This window comes from Manacus candei, unplaced genomic scaffold, assembly GCF_025592945.1.
Source record: "Manacus candei isolate 608988 ecotype Guabito, Panama unplaced genomic scaffold, ASM2559294v1 h1tg000018l, whole genome shotgun sequence".
NCBI lineage: Eukaryota > Metazoa > Chordata > Aves > Passeriformes > Pipridae > Manacus > Manacus candei.
Window position 1 is genome coordinate 2,576,636 of NW_026138066.1, and position 22,158 is coordinate 2,598,793.

At 40.0% G+C, this 22,158-nt stretch overlaps 1 protein-coding gene and 3 non-coding genes across 4 annotated transcripts in view; 3 read left to right on the top strand and 1 right to left on the bottom strand.

Annotated features, from left to right (window-relative positions):
* Window positions 1-15,719: 15,719 nt before the first annotated feature.
* TRNAD-GUC (transfer RNA aspartic acid (anticodon GUC)) lies at window positions 15,720-15,791 on the top strand. The gene has a single exon. It is a non-coding gene; the product is annotated as a tRNA-Asp (tRNA).
* Window positions 15,792-15,933: 142 nt separating this feature from the next.
* On the bottom strand, window positions 15,934-16,005 carry TRNAD-GUC (transfer RNA aspartic acid (anticodon GUC)). The gene has a single exon. It is a non-coding gene; the product is annotated as a tRNA-Asp (tRNA).
* A 462-nt stretch (window positions 16,006-16,467) lies between these two features.
* TRNAW-CCA (transfer RNA tryptophan (anticodon CCA)) lies at window positions 16,468-16,539 on the top strand. Its single transcript has one exon. It is a non-coding gene; the product is annotated as a tRNA-Trp (tRNA).
* A 1,208-nt stretch (window positions 16,540-17,747) lies between these two features.
* Window positions 17,748-22,158, top strand: part of TMPO (thymopoietin) — a 28,461-nt gene continuing 24,050 nt past the window's right edge. Inside the window, exon 1 of the mRNA XM_051784813.1 lies at window positions 17,748-17,870. Coding sequence (XP_051640773.1) covers window positions 17,763-17,870 — 108 coding nt within the window. The 5' untranslated portion in view covers window positions 17,748-17,762. The remainder of the gene's footprint in view (window positions 17,871-22,158) is intronic.

Below are 22,158 nucleotides of genomic sequence, written 5' to 3' on the forward strand. Positions count from 1 at the left end.
ACTTTCACCTCCCTTTTCCTAAATATAAGATTTTAATGTAATTAACTGAAATAAAGAATTAGTTTCTTCCTATGTCATACCTTTCTTCTCTGCCTCCTTAAATCCTCTTCAAGTCACCAAAGGAGGGGAGAAGAAAGTTTTCAGAAATAATTTCATAGGGTCAGAGGATAATGCAGGTTGGAAGGGATCTACAGAAGTTCTCTAGTCAAACATTGTGACCAAATAAGGGTCAGCTATGAGATCAGACCATGTTGCTCAAGGGTTTATTCAGGCAGATGTTGTAAACCTTGAAGGAAGATTGCACAGACCCTCTGGGCTCCTATCCCACCTTTTGGCTGTCTTCATGGGGAAAATTACTTTTCTTACATCCAGTCTGAACTTCTCTTGTTTCAATTGATATCCATTGTCTCCTGGCTTCCCACCACCCACTGCCATGAAGATCCTGGTTCCACCTCCTCAATCACTTCCTTGTAGATATGGAAGACTGCACTTAAGTTCCCTGAAGCCATCTCTTCTCCAGGCTGAACAAGGCCCTTTACTTCAGGTTCCACTCACAGGGTAGGTCCTCCAGCCTGACTGCTATGCTGACATTTTGCTGCACTTGCTTGATTTTATCACTGTCTTTTGTTTTCTAACAAATGCTGGTAGAAGAAGATAAATGCTTTCTTCAGTCTACAAGCTGTGCTGCTGTTAATACAGCTCAGAATGCTTTCTCTGCTGTGCTAGGGCATACCACTGGCTCATGTTCAGATTTCTGACTGCCAGTAGATTCAGGTCCTTCTGCACAGAGTTCTTTACAGCCTGTCAGTCCCCAGCTTGTATCATTGCCAGTAGTACTGGCAATACACTTCCTAAGTGTAGGACTTTGCTCTTGTCCTTGTTGAGTTTCATAAAGTTCCTGTTGGTTCATCCCTCCCACCTGTCAGCAGCAGCCCAGCAATCAAGAGAATTGAACAGCCCCCTCGATCTGATATGATCTGCAAACTTGATAAGAGATGTAGTCTGTCCCCTCTACAACTCTAGAAATGTAATCTGAGGACGTGGCAGGAAATGAGTAGGGAAAGATACTGCTGGGAAAAGGTGAGAAGAAAAGCCATGGGACTGAAAGAAGATTTTAGACTTGGCTAATACCTAATTATCAAGTTTGTGATTACTAAGGGCTAAATGCACAAGGGGACAGTAGGATGATGCAGCTGTTTTTTCTGGGGATTGATATCTTTTTCTATGTTTTTCTGCAGATTTATAGCATTGTAAGTAGGAAGAGTTCTGCACCAAGAACTGCTTTGTCTCAAGAAATCAGTAAAATCTCTTGAGAAAAAAATGAGCTCATTGTTCTTGTGGAAAAAAGCAAGACTCGGCATTTTCTGATCACTTCAGTTATTTCAATATAGTAAACACTTTCAATATTGTATACACTTCAGCTTTGTCATGTACCCTCAGAAGCTCTGACTAGAGGCCATTTGTCAATGATTTTTGTCAATACTCTGGTCTATGTACCATTTTCTTCTCATTAATCATCAGCTTTACCATTTACTAAGTATGTCAGGAAGATGATACAGAAGATTTGGGTAGCTGAAATTCATATTTGCAGAGAACTGTCTCCCTAATGCTTTAATTTCAGAACTACTGTAGCAATATAATTAAAAATCAATGGCTGGCAACAGAATAAGTTTCACAAAATGTACATAGCCAATATTTCAGTCATGAAATATTTCTTATGAAGCCTCGAGTCATCGTGGTTTGTAATGAGAGGAAACATCTTTTATTTTTGCAATCCATATAGCTGGAAAAAAATGAGACATTTTCAGACAATATAAGCCTTTCTCTTGGTCTGAAATCAAGTTGGCAGAAAACCTCTGTTATCACCTGATGGAGAAATTCGTATTTAATGACAAGGTGAGTGCATTTCATTCACATCTTTGACTGCTGACACTCAGACCTCAGGTCTTCTCAGCCTCTGTATCAAGTTAATATTCTGCAATATTGCTGCTTAGAAATAATTGAAGCTTACCATGATGTTCTTAAATCACTCCTCTCTTAATCTTTCTCTCTCCTATAAAGACAAAATCATCACTTATATTTGAAGACCAGGAATCTACATCAGAAAACCACATTATCATTCAGATCCAGCACTATTCACCCAAGCAGAATGGCTGGATAGTTTGACTAGCTGTGTCTGCCAGAGCCTTCTCCTGACATCCTTGGTTTCTCTGAACTTTTTGCCCACTATTAGCTGTTGACTAACCCTGTGCTAGTTTCAGCAGACATAATGATGCTGTTTATTTTCAGTGTTGGTGTTTCCTCCTTCCGTGGGTTAAACAGGGCTAACACTCTCCATTTCAGATGTCTGAGCTGCAGAGAGGGAGGGACAAGTTAGAGATACAAGTTCATGACCTGGAAACATGTCTTTACCTTGTGTTAGACAATGGCCCTGCAGAAAATCTTTCTTCACTGCTCTGCAGCTCTCACACAACAATCTTCATGACCCTAATGTAGGGTATGGCCCCTAAATGACAATTATTATAAATCCTGTGATAAACTCTGTGTTTCCCACCAGCTCTCTATTTCCCCGCTTATTTTGTAGTGCCTTTACTGAATATATTTCTAAGGATCCTGAGTGCACCCTCCCTCCCAACCAGGGATCTGGCAATGGGGCTCAGGGTCAAGGTAGTCAGTGCAGGCATTTTCTGAAAGACAGTGCCACAGAGAGGACCTGACAAGCCATCCCAGGGCTGTGTCTGACCCAGAGCTCCTCACCAGGACTGATCCCACATCCAGTGGCTGACAGACCAGCACAGCCTTGGCCCATCCACACAGCCAGTGCCCAGTGCATGTGGCTAAGGCTGCCTCGGTGCCCATCAGCTGCCCTGCTCCCTGTCCTGCCACATCCTCAACCCCTATGGAGAGACCCCAGCACCCCAGCCCCAGGAAGTCACCTGTCCTTGTGGAGCAGGGACAATACCCACTCAAATACAGCTTATCTGTATTATCTATATATTTATATTCAGTCAAATAGAGCTGGTGATCTATACTGCAGGTATGGTTTTACTTGGAATCCACAATCCATCTGATTGAATGACCGAGTCCTGTTCTTCTGCAATCAAGTCTTTGGATACAAATTTCACATTTAATGGAAGTTTCAGATTGAATGCAAGCATATGTACACTCAGCCAGTGCAGATACCATGAATGGCAGTAAAATGTATTTACTGCCATCTCTTCATCTTAATTCTCCATGACCACATCCAAGTGCAAAGTCAACTGCTGCTCATGCCATATGCTGCTATAAATCCAAGACTGCTGGTGATCTCAGTCCCACCACACTGCTCTGCTTTGGTGTTAGCAAATACTGCTTTACAGTTCTCTTTCTAGCTGCTGCTTTCACAAAACTAAGTTCAATCCCAGGGGTGGATGCACTCTGTGCAAGTTAGTAACATGAAGAGCCCTTAAAAATAAAGACTCTAAAAATTGAACTATGGAACTGTTAAATATTACTGTGAGGTTTGCTTATTTGGTAGATCTTACCTTAGTGCCTGAATTTCACTGTCAATACAGTGCTACAACCTCTCTCATGTTTGCCCCTCATGTAAGTAAATGCAGTTCCTTGGTGAGCTCTTTCCAGCTGGGGTCTTGGAAAGAAAAAGATGCAACAGTATTGCACTGCAGCTCTTGTCCCTGCATTGAAATTAGGCCCTGACATGTAAATGCAGCATCTCAGCTCTTCCCCTGTAAAATGACCAATACAGCCGACATATGCCCCATCACATGTTTGCATCCCTGAGCTCTCCGTTACGTATCACCTTCCGTATCCTGAGCCACACTAACATAATTTAACACATTGGGCCTCCAGGAAAATAAGAACTGGTTTATGGGACTGCTTAAAGAAATGTTATAAATGGGCTTTTCTTGCAGCACATCAGCTGTGTGACTCATGCCTTCCCCAAACCCCTCCTCCTCTAGGAGGTACTCCTCCTCTGAGTTTATCATAAATGGCTGTGTATAGGAGAAAATTATGCTGTTTGCAAAACAACAAAAACATCCTTTCCCACAACAAGTTGTAGAAAAGCAAACAGTGGGTATATAAAAGGTTAACTTTTAAAGCACTTCAAAATATGACAGAAAATGTCTCCCCTTCAGATGAATCTAGGAACCATAGCCAGATGCATGATAGAAGAACTCTTCATAACACAAATACTTCCAAGACCCTTTAGTGTCTTTCTTCTCATGCTATCTTCTGCTACAAACTTTTTCTTGCCATTTATCTGCATTTGCATTAGTCATGTAAGGAAATTAAGTCATATGACATCTTTAGTCCCTTGAAAGCAGTCTCATCTATGAAAAGCATCTCATCTATGAAAATGTATTTTTGTAATTTGCAAAGATGGTAAGATGCTTACCATCTTTCTGAGAACAATGCAGTTCAGTGGCTCTTCAGTGGCTGCTATTAGGCATCTGCTGTACAAATGCCACAATCACTTGCATAAAAACAATCAGTCCAGTCAGCTAGAGTTCGTATGTCCTTCGGATAAAGTCTCTGATGAATAGACCCTCTTCTCTTTCATTTCCAATCTATTATTAATAACATTCTCTGTGATCATCCAGGCACAAAGAATTAAGACAATAACTTTCTAAGTGAATAACAGAGCTTTAGCTTGCCCAGTGGAATAACAGTCATTAAGTTTCTGCCAAAAGACCACTGCTTCAGACATAATGATGAGCAATTACCATACAGGCTTGGAAGGTGTTTATACATAGTATATTAAGCTTCCCTTTTCTTGGAAGTTGCCTTGTGGTAACACAAAATACATCAATTAAATTACCTAATGAAAGGTATTTCAATATAAAACAATCTTCATTCCCAGTGTAACCATCTCTTTTGTAATAATATAACAAGAATATAAATTATGGCTTTTGTGTATGACAATCTTTCTGTAGACAACTCAATGGAAAAAAAAGGGTCAGGGTAGATAATATTTTTGTGTTGTGAAATAACGAAAAACTTTAGAAACTAAATTCTTGGGACAAGGAGGGAGATATGAAACAAGCAGCAATAACAGTTTCCTTGTCAAACAAGCTTGTCTTTATCCCTTCTGACTTCAGACACTGCAGGCAGCCCAAAATAACACCCTGCTAGCCTCACACTGAAATGTTGCCTCTATCTCTCTACTGTGTTGTGGTTTAACCACAGCCAGCAACTAAGCACCATGCAGCTGTTCACTCAATCCCTCACAGTGGGATGGGGGACAGAATTGGAAGAGTAAAAGTGAGAAAACTCATGGGTTGAGATAAAAACAATTTAATAGGTAGAGCAAAAGCCACACACAAAAGCAAAGCAAAACAAGGAATTCATTCACTGCTTTCCATGGGCAGGCAGATATTCAGCCCTCTCCAGGAGAGCAGGGCTTCAGTACGCACAAGGATTACTTAGGAAGACAAACACCATTACTTCAAACATCCCCCACTTCCTTATTCTTTACCCAGCTTTATATGTAAGCATGGCAGCATATGGTATGGAATATCCCTTCGGTCAGGGGGGTCAGCTGTACCAGCTGTCCCCTCCCAGCTCCCTGTGCATCCCCAGCCTCCTTGCTGGTGGGGCAGCGTAAGAAGCAGAAAAGGCTTTGATGCTGCACAAGCACTGCTCAGCAGTAACAAAAACATCCCCACATGTTCAACACTGTTTTTAGCACAAATCCAAAACACTGACCCATACCAGCTACTATGAAGAATATTAACTCTACCCCATGCAAAACCAGTACAACTTACTATATAAGGTGGAAGTGTTCACAGCGTTCTCATCAAGTATTGCAGCTGTGAGCTAGGAGATAAACGATCACAATTTTGGCACCAACATTACGTGTATGCACAGAGAAGATGAATGTAGGCACAAGCACCTGCTGAGATCTCTGACCTTTCGACAGTGTGCATGTTACACCTCCTGTTGTTGGACTGCCCTGATACCATCACACACCTTCATCCTTTCTTTGTACTGTATCCAGCCACTCAGGACTAGCCATGAAACTGTCATTCTTCATTCATAACTTCATGCTGTCTTCCCTTTCAGAAAGCGACCTGGCAAAGGGAGAGAGCACACTGCACAACAACTGTTTCTTGGTTGTATCATTTGAACACAAGAAGGAAATATGGTTTATGGGCTGCAGAAACTGTAGTTGCAGCCTTCCAAATTTCATATCCTCTTTCCATGAGTTCTGTGCATATTTTCCTCTCTACAACTTTCATTACTTTGTCTTTTCAACAGCCATGAATTCTTTTTATTTCACTCAACAAAATCTCAAATGAAATAATTGTTTTACCACAGAGGAAGTTTAAATATGGAACTAGCACAAGGCAACACCCAAATTCTGAATGCATCCTGAAACACAAAGGTATTAGAATCTGAGATACGTATCTATCCACAACATCCTTCTCCCAAATATCTCAGCTGAAGTTCTGCATCCGGTTTGCAGAACTGCAGTGCTCTTCTGTTCCTCCCTAAATTGTGGCAAACTCAGATCTAGGTCTAAACTTTACACACAAGCATGTCTCTTGTTAAGGAAACAGGAATACTGTGGGCCCTGTAGTGCCCATTTTTGAAAGTACAGTTGTTCTTTCACTTCCAAATACAGGGAAAACAGATTGCTACACTGCAGTTACAGAAGGTGATATATGATAAGAATGAATGTTGTAATAGAGTGTCCACAATTCATTTACCTAAAAGAAACACAAAAAACCCCTGCAGCATTCTTTATTTTAACCTTTCATCAAATGCAAACATAATGCTACTCAATAAGAAAGTCAAACTTTAGGAACTCTCTCCTATGCATAAGAAGGACTTTTTTCTGAGTAAGAGTGATGACCAGAAGATTGATTGATTAATCCATTGATCTATCTTCTGATACAACTTCTGCTACAAATATACATCTTCTGGTCAGATTCCTAGACTGATCTAAATAGTCTCACAAAGTTGCATCCCTTAAATTTTGAAATGTTCTAGGGAGTTGTACCAGATGATGGACACTAAAAGTGATGCTGGGTTTAAGGATTGACACACCCCTAAGAGTTAAATACCTTTGTGCTTGCCTTCATGCTTGCCAATTATCCTAAAATTATCCTTAATATAACCCAGACTAATACAGAACAAAAATTAAAAAGCTTGGATTCAGCATGGTATTGGAATTGAGCCCCTATACGAAGTGTTTGCTTTCTCTCCTTTATTTTAAAAAAATGCCTTCAGGAAAACATAAATTCTAAATGAATTAATCCCTATTTATTTAATGGGGAGGGGGTGTATTTATTAGTAGTAATTAACTACTATGAAAAATACTAATGTAATTATTTGTTAGAAGTAGATTTTAAATCATTAGGAGTTTACATTTTAAGTCTTTATAGGAAGCAGAGTTACTTTACAAACAGTGGCTGAAAATTTGACCTATTTTAGCTCTTTTTGCCTCCAATTTCATAATTTTGTATATCTAAGCAATTTAAACACGCTTTCTGGCTTCTAAATATTATCTTCATTCTTTATCCCTTTTCTTGCACTGTACAGGTCTCCTTAACATGCACCTAACCTAGGAATGTAGTAACAGTCAGGTTCTCTCATCAGCACATATTGCTCTTGACAGTGCTTAGCTGTAAAAAATCAAGTTAGCTTTTAATCATATGTTATAAATGACTTCCCATTCTTAATGCACAGTTGCAATCATTTTTGCCCTTTAAACATGGCTGAAATTTCTAATATACTTTCTTGGTTCAGAAGCTAGCTTTATTTAAAGATTGGTAACTTGTTACTTGTTCGATTGATTTTAAAAGTGAAAAGGCATTATCCAAAACTAGTGGGGTTTGTAGATGTAAAGCAAACACACATTGTGGAAATTTCAGGTAAAGAACTTGCTGAATAATACAGGACTTCCACATATGAAGAAACCAGATTTAACAATACCAAAGTTCAAATTAAATATTTTAGAGTAACATGCTGGCACATACAATATATTGCTCATCTGGTGCTGTGTGTCTTACAGGTTAAAGAGATGTTCCAAGAACTTTCAGATGTGCAGAGTTGGGCAAATAGGCCTGACGAATGCCAAGCTATTATGTTTAAATATAACCATAAATGAATCATAGAATCATTCTGTGGTAGACAAATTATGAGTATATATATATATATATGTGTGTGTATATATATATATAAAAACACTAGTCAGATGTACAGCTCTTATTCGTAGTACTGTTGGTTGTGAAGTTTTTGTGAAACCCTGAAATAACCATCTGAAATAATTCTGAAAAGCTGAAATTTCAGAGTCATTAGACCAATAAGTTCATGAAAAAATGTTATCTAATGAGTTTGTTTAAATTCTTTTCTTTAAACAGAAGAGTAGGTAGGATGCGGATTTTGCCAATGTCGGACTGAGCAAAAAATTTGATATCTTCAGATGAATTTTGTCAAAAGAGCAAAATATTATTGGTATATAGCACTGAAGTCCTTTCAAATAGCTTAGTCTTCATGTCCCTTAGAGAACAATGGTTCTAAAAATATCTTCAGTATTTCCCTTTTTAATTTACTTAAACTATGTCAAAAAAGACTGTGGCCTCGTCATTCATGTAAATGAAGAGCCTACACAATTTCTTCCAATATGAGCAGGTTAATCTACAGAAAAACTTGACTTCCCTGTCTTCTTTTTTTCAAAGCTTCTAAAGAGTTATAATTAAAAGTATGTCAATGTGCAACCTAAGAATGTTTATACAGCAGAGTCAAACTGACAAAAAAGTACTCCCCTTCTTGTGCTCCAGGCAATATTTCTTGAACTCTCAGTTGCTCTTAAGGAAAAGAAGGGGCAGGAACATACATTCATTTGGGAAACTTAGCATGTTCAGTAATAAGGACTTACACTGCAGAGACAGGGGACTGGGACAGAGTGATAATGCAATCTTAATAATTTTTTTCCTCTCAGTCAGCCTTGCTACACTGAGGAAGGGCAGCTGCACAGTTACCCAACTCTAGGTGAAAGGCTTAGTTTCATTTTTTGCAAAATCCCCAAAAATGTGAGTCCTTCCCACATGCATAAACGGGGGAAATAGTGTAACTATTTCTGCATTTCCTGCTCCTCTTTATCTTTTCTTTACTCTTTTCTATATTCATTATTAACAAATGGACAAATAGACTGCACATCTGGCTCAGCTCTGGCAAGAACTCTCAGGATGCAAGTAGCAACAGCTGCCAAGTGTCTTAATTTCAAAACGGAAATACTCCTAGGAACACTTTCTGTAAGAGACTGATTGATATTTGCTGCCAAGTGAAACAGGCCAGTCCCATAGTTAGGACATTTTTGTAACTCCTTTCCTTTCCAAACCCATACTAGCAAAATGCTGTCCACGAATTCAGTTAAGAGACTGTGAGGGAGGGGAAATTAAAGATGTTTTCTCCAGACATTTTGACCCAGATTGCTAGAATTTCATTTTATGAGCTCATTTTGTGTAAGCTGAATTGGAGTTATGATATATTATTCTTTGTTTCTTTGTTTCTCCTATTTTAATATAACAATTCTATTAAATAGTAACTTCACGTTTCCTCTACCAAAGCAAATGCAAATCTAATTTTACCGAACTGTAAAGTAGAGCACTTCAGAATGCCACCAGAGGGTGCCAGTGCAATTGCAAACTTGAAATTCTAAGTTTAAAAAAAAACAACAAAAACAAACACGTAGGGAAAGATCATTATCCTGCAAAATGGCAAATAGCAAAGAAATAAAGACTGTTGTTCCGAAGCATGGCATTTGTGCCTCCTGAGGCAAAAATCCTCACATTCAAAATCACTCATATTCAGGAACAATAATGTAAATGAAAAACAACCTTGCTTATATTTTTTCCCTAGGAATAGATGCATTATTCTGTATGGCATTGCATTAAATTAATTATTGTATTATTATTACTTTTATTGTCACCCTGACAATGTCTTCCTTCATATTTTGCCCCACAAGAATTCCTCAGCCTTTTTCTCATCTCTTAAAACTGACATCTCCAAAGCAGGGGAGCTGGTTGTAGATCACCATCTCCCATGCCTATTAGCTGTGAGAAAGCTGTAAAATATCTTGTGACTCCACCTAGCAATGCATCTGATACCTTTCCTCTTAATGCTATTTCTTTGATTTTGCTAGAACTATGAGTATTTGGTGATTGTTGAGCAACATATTCCAGATACATAGTAGTGTTAAGGTCTTACTTCAATTAGCTGTGCTCTAAGCACATAATTCCCAACAGTTCCTCATTTGTTGTTTTGGCTATTCAACTGACTTTAAATATTCATCTCTTGTTTCAGATTTAAAGTGCAATTTGATTAATTTCTGCATCTTTAAGTGTCAGAGTTTCACAGCTGAGCAAGATGGTTAACCATCCATCACATCCTGAGCAATCTCTGGTGAATGTGCACATTTGCTTTTCTCTATCATGAATAACATTGGAAATAGCAATTAATTTCTGTAAGGGCTTTTTAATGTTTTATTTTATTTTTATTGAAAAATCTATCCACTTCCCTTCTACTACTTGTTCACCCATCTAAAATTGCGTCAATAGCCAAAGAAGCCAGTCCCAGGACTGGCATGACTTAACAGGACTAGCAGTTTCTTCCAGCCTTCAGATCACTCTTTTGCACTCCCATGACTTCCAAGTCATGGGGCATCCTATTTTTTCTAAAGGAAATAGTGAAACAAAAAAAAAAAAAAAAGTGGGGTGAGGGGAGGAAGAATAGTGAAAAGGAAGACAAAAAACCTGCCAAGTGGAGAAGCTAGAAACAGAAGTAATAGTACAACACATGGCAAGGATAAAAATCAACTACTGAAATGAGATTTAAGCCTTATGGGTTTTTGCTAGTTATGAGGACCACTTCAGGTTTCTCCAGGTTTCCCTATGCACATGGATTACTGCAATCATTGGAATATACCCCTAAGTAAGGAAAATAATGTGGTTTCCATGCCATATGGTCCTTGTATCATAAGAAAAGGAGAAGGGAGGAAACTATTTCCCCACGAAGCCATAGTTTTGCCTAGAAAGGGAGCTATTCTTCTGTTCCACATCCACAACACAATGAAGTAGCAAATGGTGACAATTGGAGGACCAGAAATGCACAGTGAAGCCAGCACTACAACAAATTATAGAGTGCTGGTAGCTTTGATCCAGTGTTTGGTAGTTAAAATAAATGAGTTGTCAACTTTGTCTTTTGCTGAGACTATTCTTAGCACTTCTGGGTTTTTTAATATTCATCTCTTCATTTATTTTCAAAACATTCTTCAAGCTCTGAAGGTCTTCTCTAATTGAACTCTTAAAGCAAGATTGCTAGCAGACATATATATTCTTCATATATATATATATATTTTCTTATAAATAGACATATACATATATTCTTCATATAAGCTCCATTAACTCATACGCCATTTAAAAGATTCCAAACATTCATTTGGTTTGCTTTCTACTTAGTGTTAAATGCTTTTACAGGCAAAATGTACCTTGATGATGCACTAGAATGTTTCGGTATCTGCTCACAATGCTGCTTTGTCTCTCAGCTACAGTGTTTTCTAAACTGAGTTTTTTGAGTCATTAATACATTTTTCAGTGATGCATATCTTTCTATCATACTAAAACTTCTCAAAACCTTCACAAAAGCAGCAAAACATGTAAATTTCCTTCTTCACTTCTACTACACATTCCGACAGTGCTTTCAAGGTGAGGTCAGTTCCCCTTGTCAGGGAGGTCAGTATCCCTACTAGATAAAACCCAAACTGATTTCTATTCATTCTTTGCTCAGCATACTGACTCTTTTTTTACCCACTGATTTTTCAGTACTGCAGCAGTGCAATCTGTCCAACTTAGAGAACAGCAAGCACTATTCAAGGTCTGGGGCATTATTGCATTCTGAAGTGGCAGCATGCTTCTTTTCCCCCGTCCTCTGCAGGGTCTTTTGTATATTTCTGATTTTGTACCTTAGCCAAGCATAGAGGTTTTAGTTTCAATAGCACCTGCTCCCAATGCTCATCTTTGATTTTGGTCTTCTGTTTCCCCATTGCAATTATTTGGCCTGCACTTGTCCATGTCTGTACTGAGCACTGGAATGCACAGAAGTGTGATGACTGGCTTTCTAAGTTAAATTCATTGCATATGCATATTGCATTTATAGTTTTGTAAAACCAATACCTTTAAATATCTCCCCAGGCTGTTTAGAGTAGAATTAATTCCTTTATGTATGCATTATCTCATGACAACTTTGTTTGGGTTACCTAACTTCAGACAATGGTGTTTTTTCCTGTGTTACTTTCTGTGGGCATACTATCCCATGTTTTTGCTGCTTCTACACTCCATTTAGCTTTATTAGGTTCATGATTCTTTTTTTTTGAACAACATTTGTTTACTCCTAGAACTGATATGACGTGACAGTCAGTCCTGAATGTTATATTGTAGCTGTATATCAGAATATTTGATTTTGTAGCTGTATATCAGAATATTTGATTTTTTTTCACATTTGACCCTAGAACTTTCATTCTTAGGCACTAAATGATAGGCCTATTTTGAAGCTAATTATTGACAATCTCGAGATTCTAAGAAATGCCAATGCTATTTCAGACCAAGTCAGACCAATGGTGAAACTGTTTGGGTCCACTGCATCTTTCCTCACAGCCAGAAAGTTATGATTATTCTTGTAGTCATATGGTAGACATATTCTAGTATCCAGAACTGCATTACACAGGAATACTTACATTAGTACACAATCTATTTGGATTTTGGAGTATCTTGATATGTGTCTAAAGGCTTTGCTGCATAAACACTCTTTTGGGATTACTCTGAAACAATACATCTTGTACACAAAAAGAGGTGTATTCTGCACATGAACTTGATAAACCTTTTTTCTTTTAGTTACTAAGTCCTATCATCCTATTTCTAAGCAGGGCATCTCTCAGTTTTTGTGATTCTAAATTTTATATTATTCATTAAAACCAGTCAACCTCCACCTTTCCTGGCTTGAAGTTTCCCGGTTTTATGATACCTCTTCAGTACATTTCCTTGACAATCCCTTTTGAGGGCAAAAGTGATGAGAATGCAGATTGCCTCTGAGAAGAAGTTATTCTTATTGGAATTACCCATTGCATTTAAATCATGCTATAGGAATAAAAGTGGCCAGATTCAACCGTTCGACTGTTCCTTTGGAGTAGTTTTTACCCAAAACAGAAAACGCAATTCTGCATGGGCACTTCTTGTCTATTTTATTTCACAGTTCTTGAGACATAAATTTTAGAGCCCTGAGATTCCTCCAACAAGTTTTTAAAAGGCTCCATTTATTAGACAATCCACAAGATTCAAGACAGAGGGGAAACGGCCCAGCTCTGTGGCTGCATTTAATACTGCATAAACTATACTAGGTATGCTAATAGGGGAAAGCCCCTTAAGTTCCTCCTCCCACTAATCCACCAGGCACTGACGTACAATGTCACAGTCCTCTTTACCTTAAATTTCTTCAGCTCTTCAGCTGTTAATTCACACAGGATGTCTGATCGCTCATTCCCTTAAGTGATGCAAATTGATTTTTCTAATATCTCCTAAAACTTCATTTTAGCTTGATCAAAATACATTACCACAGAAAGAGATCACTGAGTCATACAGACTGTATGACAAATCCATTACACTGGACAGAAATGGTATAAGGCCAAAAACTACACAGAAAGAAGTCCTGTAACTTAATATGTCATTTGATAACTCATACATTCTTACTGAAAAGCTCATTAAATCCTGTGCTGTGAACTTTACAGGGTGCAGATACAGACCAAAATTAAAAGGAAAATAAAGGAAAATTAAAAAGAAAACACAAATAGTAGATGAAGCGTTGGATATGTGTGAATGGGCAGGAATAACAGCATACAAAATAGCTATGAGGATTAATCAGAATCAAATATATTCAATTTGCAGCAGCTCTTTGGGACTGGGGCATCCTAAAGACCACACCTAGAGAAGGGCTTCACTTCTCATCTAAGGTTTGTGTTTTTACATTGATTTAGAAGAATAAATTCTGCAGCTACAGAAGGCTCCATCACAGGTCATATTGCCATGATGACATCAGCTGTGCTGAACCTCAACATGTCAGTAATAATATATGTTACTTGTCAAGGCAAATAGGCATCACCAGGTGACAGAGGTGGATGACATCAAATTGAAGGGAGTAACTGATAACCTCAAGGCAAATCTACTGAGCTATTGAAAATGGTGCTTCAAGAGCCTGTCACACCATAGGCTTTCCCCAGGTCTCCAGCAGGTCCAGAACTCCCAGCCAGATCTGCTTTGGCCCTCACAGACAAAATTAAGAAGACAATAAAATGCCTTGCTGTAAGCCCGGCTCTGGTATTATGGAAGTGCTTAGCAGATGCCAAAAATTTGCAAGAGTTGTTATGGAGACAGCAGAAGTCCTGTTCCAAGAGAGGACAGCCCAAGAAGACATCTGTGCAGAAGCCTGAGGCAAAGAGCAGCAGTAAGGGAAGGTCTGGCTGCAGCAAGCGCCACAACTTACACAAGGGGTCACAGCTCAGCTCCCCAACCACAGGGATTAATGAAGAGAAGCAACTGAGAAGTGACTGGCAAAAAGATCTAAACTAAGTGTGAGTGGTCCTATAAAATTCAAACATGAAATGTTTGATCTACCAGAAAGTCTCCCAGCTTCAAGTGAACCATTCACATCTTTTAAATAAAATTTGAGCATGCACAGTAAGCGTAGATCTGCCTGGAAACACCGATTTTGATCCTGCTCTTGGAGGTTTAAAGCCTATCACCTGACCACAGCCCTCCAATACATCTCATTACACTACATCTAAAGTAATGAAATTATTATGAGACTGCTGTTATATTTTTCACTTGTCAGGGCAAGATTTGAAACTGTTGCATGCACTGAGAAACACATGTTCATATTCAAACATTTAAATTAGAAGGCCAATTCTCAGAAATGCTTTGTTTACAGGACACTTATATTTGGAAGTCTACGTATCGGTAGCTGTTTGGTCTTCAGCTATGATTACCTGAAAAAGCTAAGCTGGGGTCCTTGTATCCAAAGAAATATCAGCAGTAGTGGAGCCCATCAAAAGAGAACACCATTTGTTCCAAGCACTTGTTTATTATGTGGTGTTAATTCTTCATCTAAGAAGCCAGCAAATTAAATATAGTTTCCTGTCTAATGTCACTGCCATACAAACTTACAACCATGTTTCTGCTGACCGGGTCAGCATCAAGACAGATGGTCAGTCTGTGTCCTGCCTTTTACTCTCAAATCTCAAAGTAGCCGGTTTCCATTTCCCTCGTTCCTTTTTTAGGTAGGTAAGAAGCAGGTGCTCGGATCCTTTCACCTCAAGGACTGCTGACTCCAAGGCTTCTCAGGTTCCCGTAAAAAGAAACTCTGCGTGAACGAGATGCAAAACTAGAAACGCAAAGACACCCGAGCCCCTGCTGCTGCTCCGATCCCCCCGCCCCGCCTCCAGTCCGGCAGCTCCCTCGCGCTGCCGTTTCCAGGGTTCCGTGCCCGCAGGTTCGCGGGCGATGGGGCGGGAGGGCAGCCAAAGGCCGCGGTGGGAGCACCACACCTCCCGCCACCCACGCCAGGTCCCGCAGGATCCAGGAAAACACGAGCCCGGAGGCGGGCGGAGCAGGGCCGGCCCCTCCCGCGCAGGGAGCGGGGGCGCGGGGGCGGCTGCGGCCCGCGGCTCCTCGTTAGTATAGTGGTGAGTATCCCCGCCTGTCACGCGGGAGACCGGGGTTCGATTCCCCGACGGGGAGGGCCGCGCCAGCTCGCGCGGGCGTTTTTTGTTGCCGCGCGCCGCGCTCGGCCGGCCGTTCAACTGCGCGCGAAAAATGCTCCGCGCGCCGGCACCGCCTCTGCGCCCCCCAGCGGCGGGAGGGGAAAAAATTACCCTGCGGCCTCCCCGTCGGGGAATCGAACCCCGGTCTCCCGCGTGACAGGCGGGGATACTCACCACTATACTAACGAGGAACTGCCTTGGGTGTTTGTTCAGTGGGAGTGCCTTTATACAAATCCAGACAAACACTCCGCGGCGGTGGGAGGTAGGAACGGAGGGTTTTCGGCAGAGGAACGACAGGAATGACCTCCAGGGAGCGGGAGTAGGGGCCCGCGAGCCTGCGTACGGCGGCGACGGCGCGGGAGGCGGGCTCGGCACCACCAGGGGGCGGGGGCGGGAGGCTTTTGCTGCTGGAGGCCGGTATCGGGGATGTGGGTGGGGACATGTAACGCACTTGCTCGGGAAAGCTGGAAGCGAAGTAGTGGCGGAGGAGAAGGGCCGGAGCGGGAGCGGACCTGGCCGATCAGGTGCGGCAACCGCACCCCCGCGGCGGCCCGAACTCGCCTCACCCGCCCCGCTCCTCGAGCCCCGGGGGTCGCTCGGCCGACGGCCCGGAATGGGCCACTTCTAACTCTCGGACGGCCCCTGCCCAGCAGGACCTCGTGGCGCAACGGTAGCGCGTCTGACTCCAGATCAGAAGGCTGCGTGTTCGAATCACGTCGGGGTCACTTACTTTTCTGCCCTTCCTCGCAGGGGAAACCGAGGAACATCATTTTTGTTCTTTTCTTTCCCCCTACAGCCTAGAGTCTACTCTTTTCGCTTGAGGCTGAGAGGGCAGCACGGTGTGGAGGGCTTAGTGGGGGTCATGGCATAGGATTGCTGCTGTAGCAATGTAATTGGTATGTCTTTGTTTATGGTCTTTGTGTATATAGGACTGTCTAATACCACACTTAAACACAAAAGGCAAGAACCTGTCTAGAGACTGACTTTTATAAAGACAACCCACTGTGTGGAAATGATGAGGAAAAAGTCAGAAAGTTGTATAGATTTATAAATACATGTATAGATATACAACAGATGTATAAATTTTAATGGGGACAGAGCTCCGCAAAATTGCAGGGGTACCATTGTTTTCAGTACAAAAATTCACATAACAAGGAGTGGTCTCATGTAGTCAAGAGCTCAGACATATGCTTGTCTTAAGAACCCTGAAGAATGAAACCCTGACAGGGCACCTCATAGGGTTAGGCTGAAGAACAGAAGAGTTTTCTCAGAGTAGACATTTCCACATGCTGAGGTGCCAGAGGCAGAAAGGCACAAAGAATACTTAACTTTGATCTACACATGAGGTAGCGAGTCCTAGAAGTAGTACTTTAGTGATTTGGAGAAACTGTAAAATTTGACACTTGATGAAATTGAATTAGAAGAGAAATAATAGTTTGTCAAGGGCCCAAATTTGAGGAACAGACAGAATGCCACAGATACAATTCTCACTTTGTAAGAACTGATGATTAATATTGTAAACTGTAGAAGAAAGAATACAGAAGTCCTAGAAACCAGACTCAGCGGTCATCAAATTATGTGGGTTTTTTTAAGCCAAGTAATTTGGAGTTCACATGCTAATATTTGTTCCATATATGCTTAAAACCTTGCAAATACAGAAGTTCTACATCTTCCTTAAGCAATCTGTTCAAGTGCTTTCCTATTCTATTACAAAGGGACTATGTGTAGTTTAACCCTGATGTCTCTTTTGCTGTAACTTAAATCCAGCCTTTGTGTCATTGTGCTGGAGAACAGGTTATTCCCTTCCTTTTTATAGATACTTCTTACATATCTGAAATTTGTTATGCCTTTCTATAGCTGTCCTAGAGTAACAAACTGTGTTTACTGGGGCTCTGATTGTTTGTATCACTTTCCCTCTGGAGTCTTTCCAAACAAGTTGCATTTTTAAATGCTCAAAACTGATCACAGTATTTCAGCTGACTCAGACTTTACCAGATCTGAATGGACATGGAGGACTGCCTCACAATGCTATGCTGATGGGATTTCCATTTATGCGGTTAGTCCTTTTTTTTCTTTCTTTTTTTTTCTTTTATGTGTAATCTGTGAGATGGATGCATTTTGTATGGGATGCATAATCTGTTACATATTTCTGTGATCCCACAAAGTATCTTGTCTCTCTGCCTCACCATCCAGAGAGCTGGATATAAGAAGTGGTGGCAATCTGCTTGCATTCCTATACCTCTGCCAAAGCAGGTGCTCTGCTCTAAACATTCCAGTTTGTTGCCAGGCAATACCTCTGGCTTGCAGTAAGGGGTTCAACTAGTGACAATACAGAAGATCTGCTTATAGGAGTCGAAGTTTTCCGGGTGTGATTTCACACTAATATACCTAACATGAGTGCAGGTTGTCACAAAACAGTCCATCTCCCTCTGCTCTGCCTATTCCTGCCTGCGCATTCCCCTCCTTCCCCTTGGATCACATCTTGCAATGGCACAGCAGCAGCTGCTGGCTCAGCGTGCAGATCCAGCGGCACAACTACTAGATCCAACACAAGAAAAGCACCAGGAGTGCGTGGGACAGGATAGAGAGCAGGATCATCCCCTTCAGCAACAACCATAAATACTAATGGCTTAGTTAAGGTTTTTGTCAGCTGTTTGGAGAGAGAGCCCATTGTCCCTAAATCAAAATAATCTAGTTATGTCTCAATACTAAATGAAAAAATTAAATGTGCCTTAGCTATATGCAAACTCTCCCTCTCAATTTCCTACCAGTGAAGTGGGGATAGTAGTTCTCTGTAATCTCACAGCTGTTTTATCAAGTTGATTCCATTAATTCTGGACACTTAAATATTCTGGTGGGTATTTGTCTCTTACCAGCATTTCAACAGCACATGTGCTTCTGTGCTTTTTGTCTTCTTCTAACTTCTAAATACTTTGTTTTTAACCCAACTGATCTCTTTACGCTGATGTTTTTTTTTCTTATGAAATTGTTCCTAGCTAAATATAGACAATATAGACAATAACTTAAAAGCTTCAAAAAATTGTGGTGCTGAGGTAATAGCTTACACATGGTAAACATAGCTTTGGCATTATCTCTGTCTGTGTATGATAGAAATAGATATACAAATGATTATAGTTTGGAAATGATTCAGTATAAGAAACTACCCTGAAAATTGTCCTTTTCATTTCATTTGTCAGTGTACTTAAGTAGGAGCTGATACTTCTGTTTCCAGTCTTTGTTGGTACAGGCCTTTGACTATCACAGTGTCAGCAGTAAGAAGTTTTAAAGCAGTCGTACACGTTTCTTTCCCTGCCTGGGAGCAGCTGTACAGTGCTGGACACCCCTGTATTCACCTGTCTGTGCACCATGTCAGGCAACACCACAGAGCAGCATTCCCCAGTGGCTGCCAGCTCTAGAATTGCTCCAGAAGCAATGTGCTCCATTATAGTAAGGCACGCTTTTTTTTCCTTATCACTTTGCCATTTCTACTTCAGATGTTTCTAATAAAAAAGCTAGTTATTAGGAAGCCACCTAATTTTTCTAAATTAATCAAGAATGTGGAAAAGAAATTATTGATTCTAAAAAGTATAGTTACACTGTGCTATAATGATTAGGCAACTGCTTATTTTATTTATAGTAATGCTTTCCAGTTTCTATTGCCTTACTCAGATGGAATATCATTTTCATAGTGAAACCCGCTGTGCACCAAGACTGAATTAATACTTCATATATAGCTTTTTTACATTTCCTTATCAGCTCAGTCTGAGGCAACGGCATGTCTGTAACACTTACTTAAATGCCTTGGCTATGAACAAATTTATAGTCTTCACAATGTTATGTGTTGAGGCAAATGTTACACACGAATGCCAATTATATATCTATACTTCATTATGAATTGTTTTCCAAGTCCTCCACTGAACTTAGGTTACTTTTTTGAACAGATATAGAAAATATATTTTTTCAGTGTATCACAACATAAACTATCTATCTCATTTTTATGGATGGCCTTAGAGATTAGGAATTGCACACTTGGGGAAACTCAGAGCTAGAAATCTGAGACAGTTTAAGAGACATTCAATGTTTTCATGTCAAAGACGAACGTATGACTGAAAAATCTCTTTCTCACGCTCAGGAAGACTAACAAATTCCAGACATTTGGGAGGGTCCTACAAAGGAAAGATTTTTGGCTTCTCCTCTCAGCATATTTCACATTTTTAGGCAAGCTTACAACAGTTTTTTTAACCACTAAAAATGGCCATAGTCTCACAACATTTGCATTTTTTTTCCTAAGTTTCCCTTTTGTCAGCATTTATACTGACTACCTGTTTCTCGGGTAGAGGCAGGTATTCTGGTCTTTGAAAACCAGAACTTGCTGCTAGGGATAAACATTCAAATATTGGAATGCTTCACAGAAGGCACAGTAAAACAACAGTTCCATGTTCTAAACAATGACGAAACAAATCCTTGGATAGGCATACGGACCACCTCACATTTGTGGGGTTTGTTCCCCACTGTAACAACATTAGAAAGATCTTTTGAGCTCGTTCATAATGGACTCATTCCCTTAGGCCCCTTGACTGCTGCCTAATGCTAAAAAATGTGACTTACTTTCCTTCCAACCAAACAAACAATAAAGGTGTGGATCCTCGGCTGTATAAAGGTCTACACGTTGCAGGTTCCAGTGTTAATTGTCATGCGTGTGTACATTTTGGTGCTTTCTTATATTACTTTCCCATCTTTGCTTTGCCTGGAGAACACCTGTTGATCCCAAGGTGCAATAATAAAGAGTAGAACCCGTAAAAAGTGTAGAACCAGTAGGAGACAGCTTGTGCCAAGGATTGTTTAGGGACTTGGCTTCCCAGAGAAGTCTATTGCTCTGAAGAAGGGTGACACTAAATTATTGTATGGTGCTTTTTAGCTTTTGCAGCTTTGGAAGCGGCTAAAGTTAAGGCAATAAAAGAGTTCAGTATCTGTGCAAGGGAGTTACATCAGTGTAACAATGTAACAGAGTAAATAATTCACAAAAAAGAAAAGATAATACATACTTCTATAGTTGGGGAAATGACTTCCAAAACTTAAATGGACTGTAAATATGCACTTTAATTAATGTTAATCTGAGCCACAACCTCAGTGGCTCCACAGCCTCTGTATTGGAGTTTGAACAAATAGCCAAAACATAAGATGTCAAGTTTCTGCTTTCTTTACATTTGTATGCCAGTTCTGCCTGACAGCAAAAAGGCGAAAACACAGATCCAAGATAAGGCCAGTCAACCCATCCATTTGTTATGATCAAAGCTGAATTGTAGTGATTTACTACTTCATAACCATGTTCCTGTTGGTGTTTTTTGTGCTACACTTAATGCATTAAAACCAGACTTAACCATCAACATAGACTTCAAGCTCAAGAGTTTTAATTCCTTCCACTCCTAAAGGGTCACTCACAAGAAAAGTCAGCACCACCTGTATTGCACATTATGAACAGTATGATGAATTGCAAATGGTGGCTGCATTGTTCTAAGAAGCACAATTCAGGCCTATTGTACCATTATTGTCCCTGGTGTTAAATGGTGACTGCACCAACGTTTTAGCTTGTATTTTCACTGTTAATTTTGGCTAAAATTCCCCAGACCCAGTTTCCCCTTACACTGCTTTAAAACATTTTAGACTTGGTATGAGTTGACATGGTTATTTTTTACATTAATATGATAGCTGAAGAATCTCTCTGAAGCATACTGTGCTACTGGTTTCATATCTGAATAAGAAGCAAATTCTTAAAGGTAGGGGAAAGTCTATTTTTCAAGGCACCTAAAAGCTTTTTAAGGTGAAAAATACTATCTACACTTTAGTACTATCAAATTTGGAGAGAAATTAAATTTCCTTTAACTATTTCCAAAACACCTATCATTTAATATCCACGTTTCAGGAAAAATTTTGGGTAAGATATGCTGAAAAATATACAGAACCATCTCATTTGTTCTATTCAGGCTTAAAAGTAAGTGATACTAGTCAATCCACATTGATACATATTTGCTGTGTATGCTGTTAATGGAAGATATTTCTGCCCACTGCTCAGCCTTGTTGTATAACAAACTGAATAGGTGAAGTATATACAACACCAAGAACCAAGCACTTTCAGATAGAAGTTATAATGAACTTCAGATGATTGCCACCTCATTGAACTACTTGCACTAAATTAATTCCTCAAGCTAAACTTCTCACTTGTATTAATTACTTTGTTACACCACACCAATTCTTCAGTGGGAAGCATCAGGCTTCCTGGGAGCGGGTCCTTGATTTGCCTCGAAATTACTTTCCACAAAGATAACCCTCATCACCTTCATCTA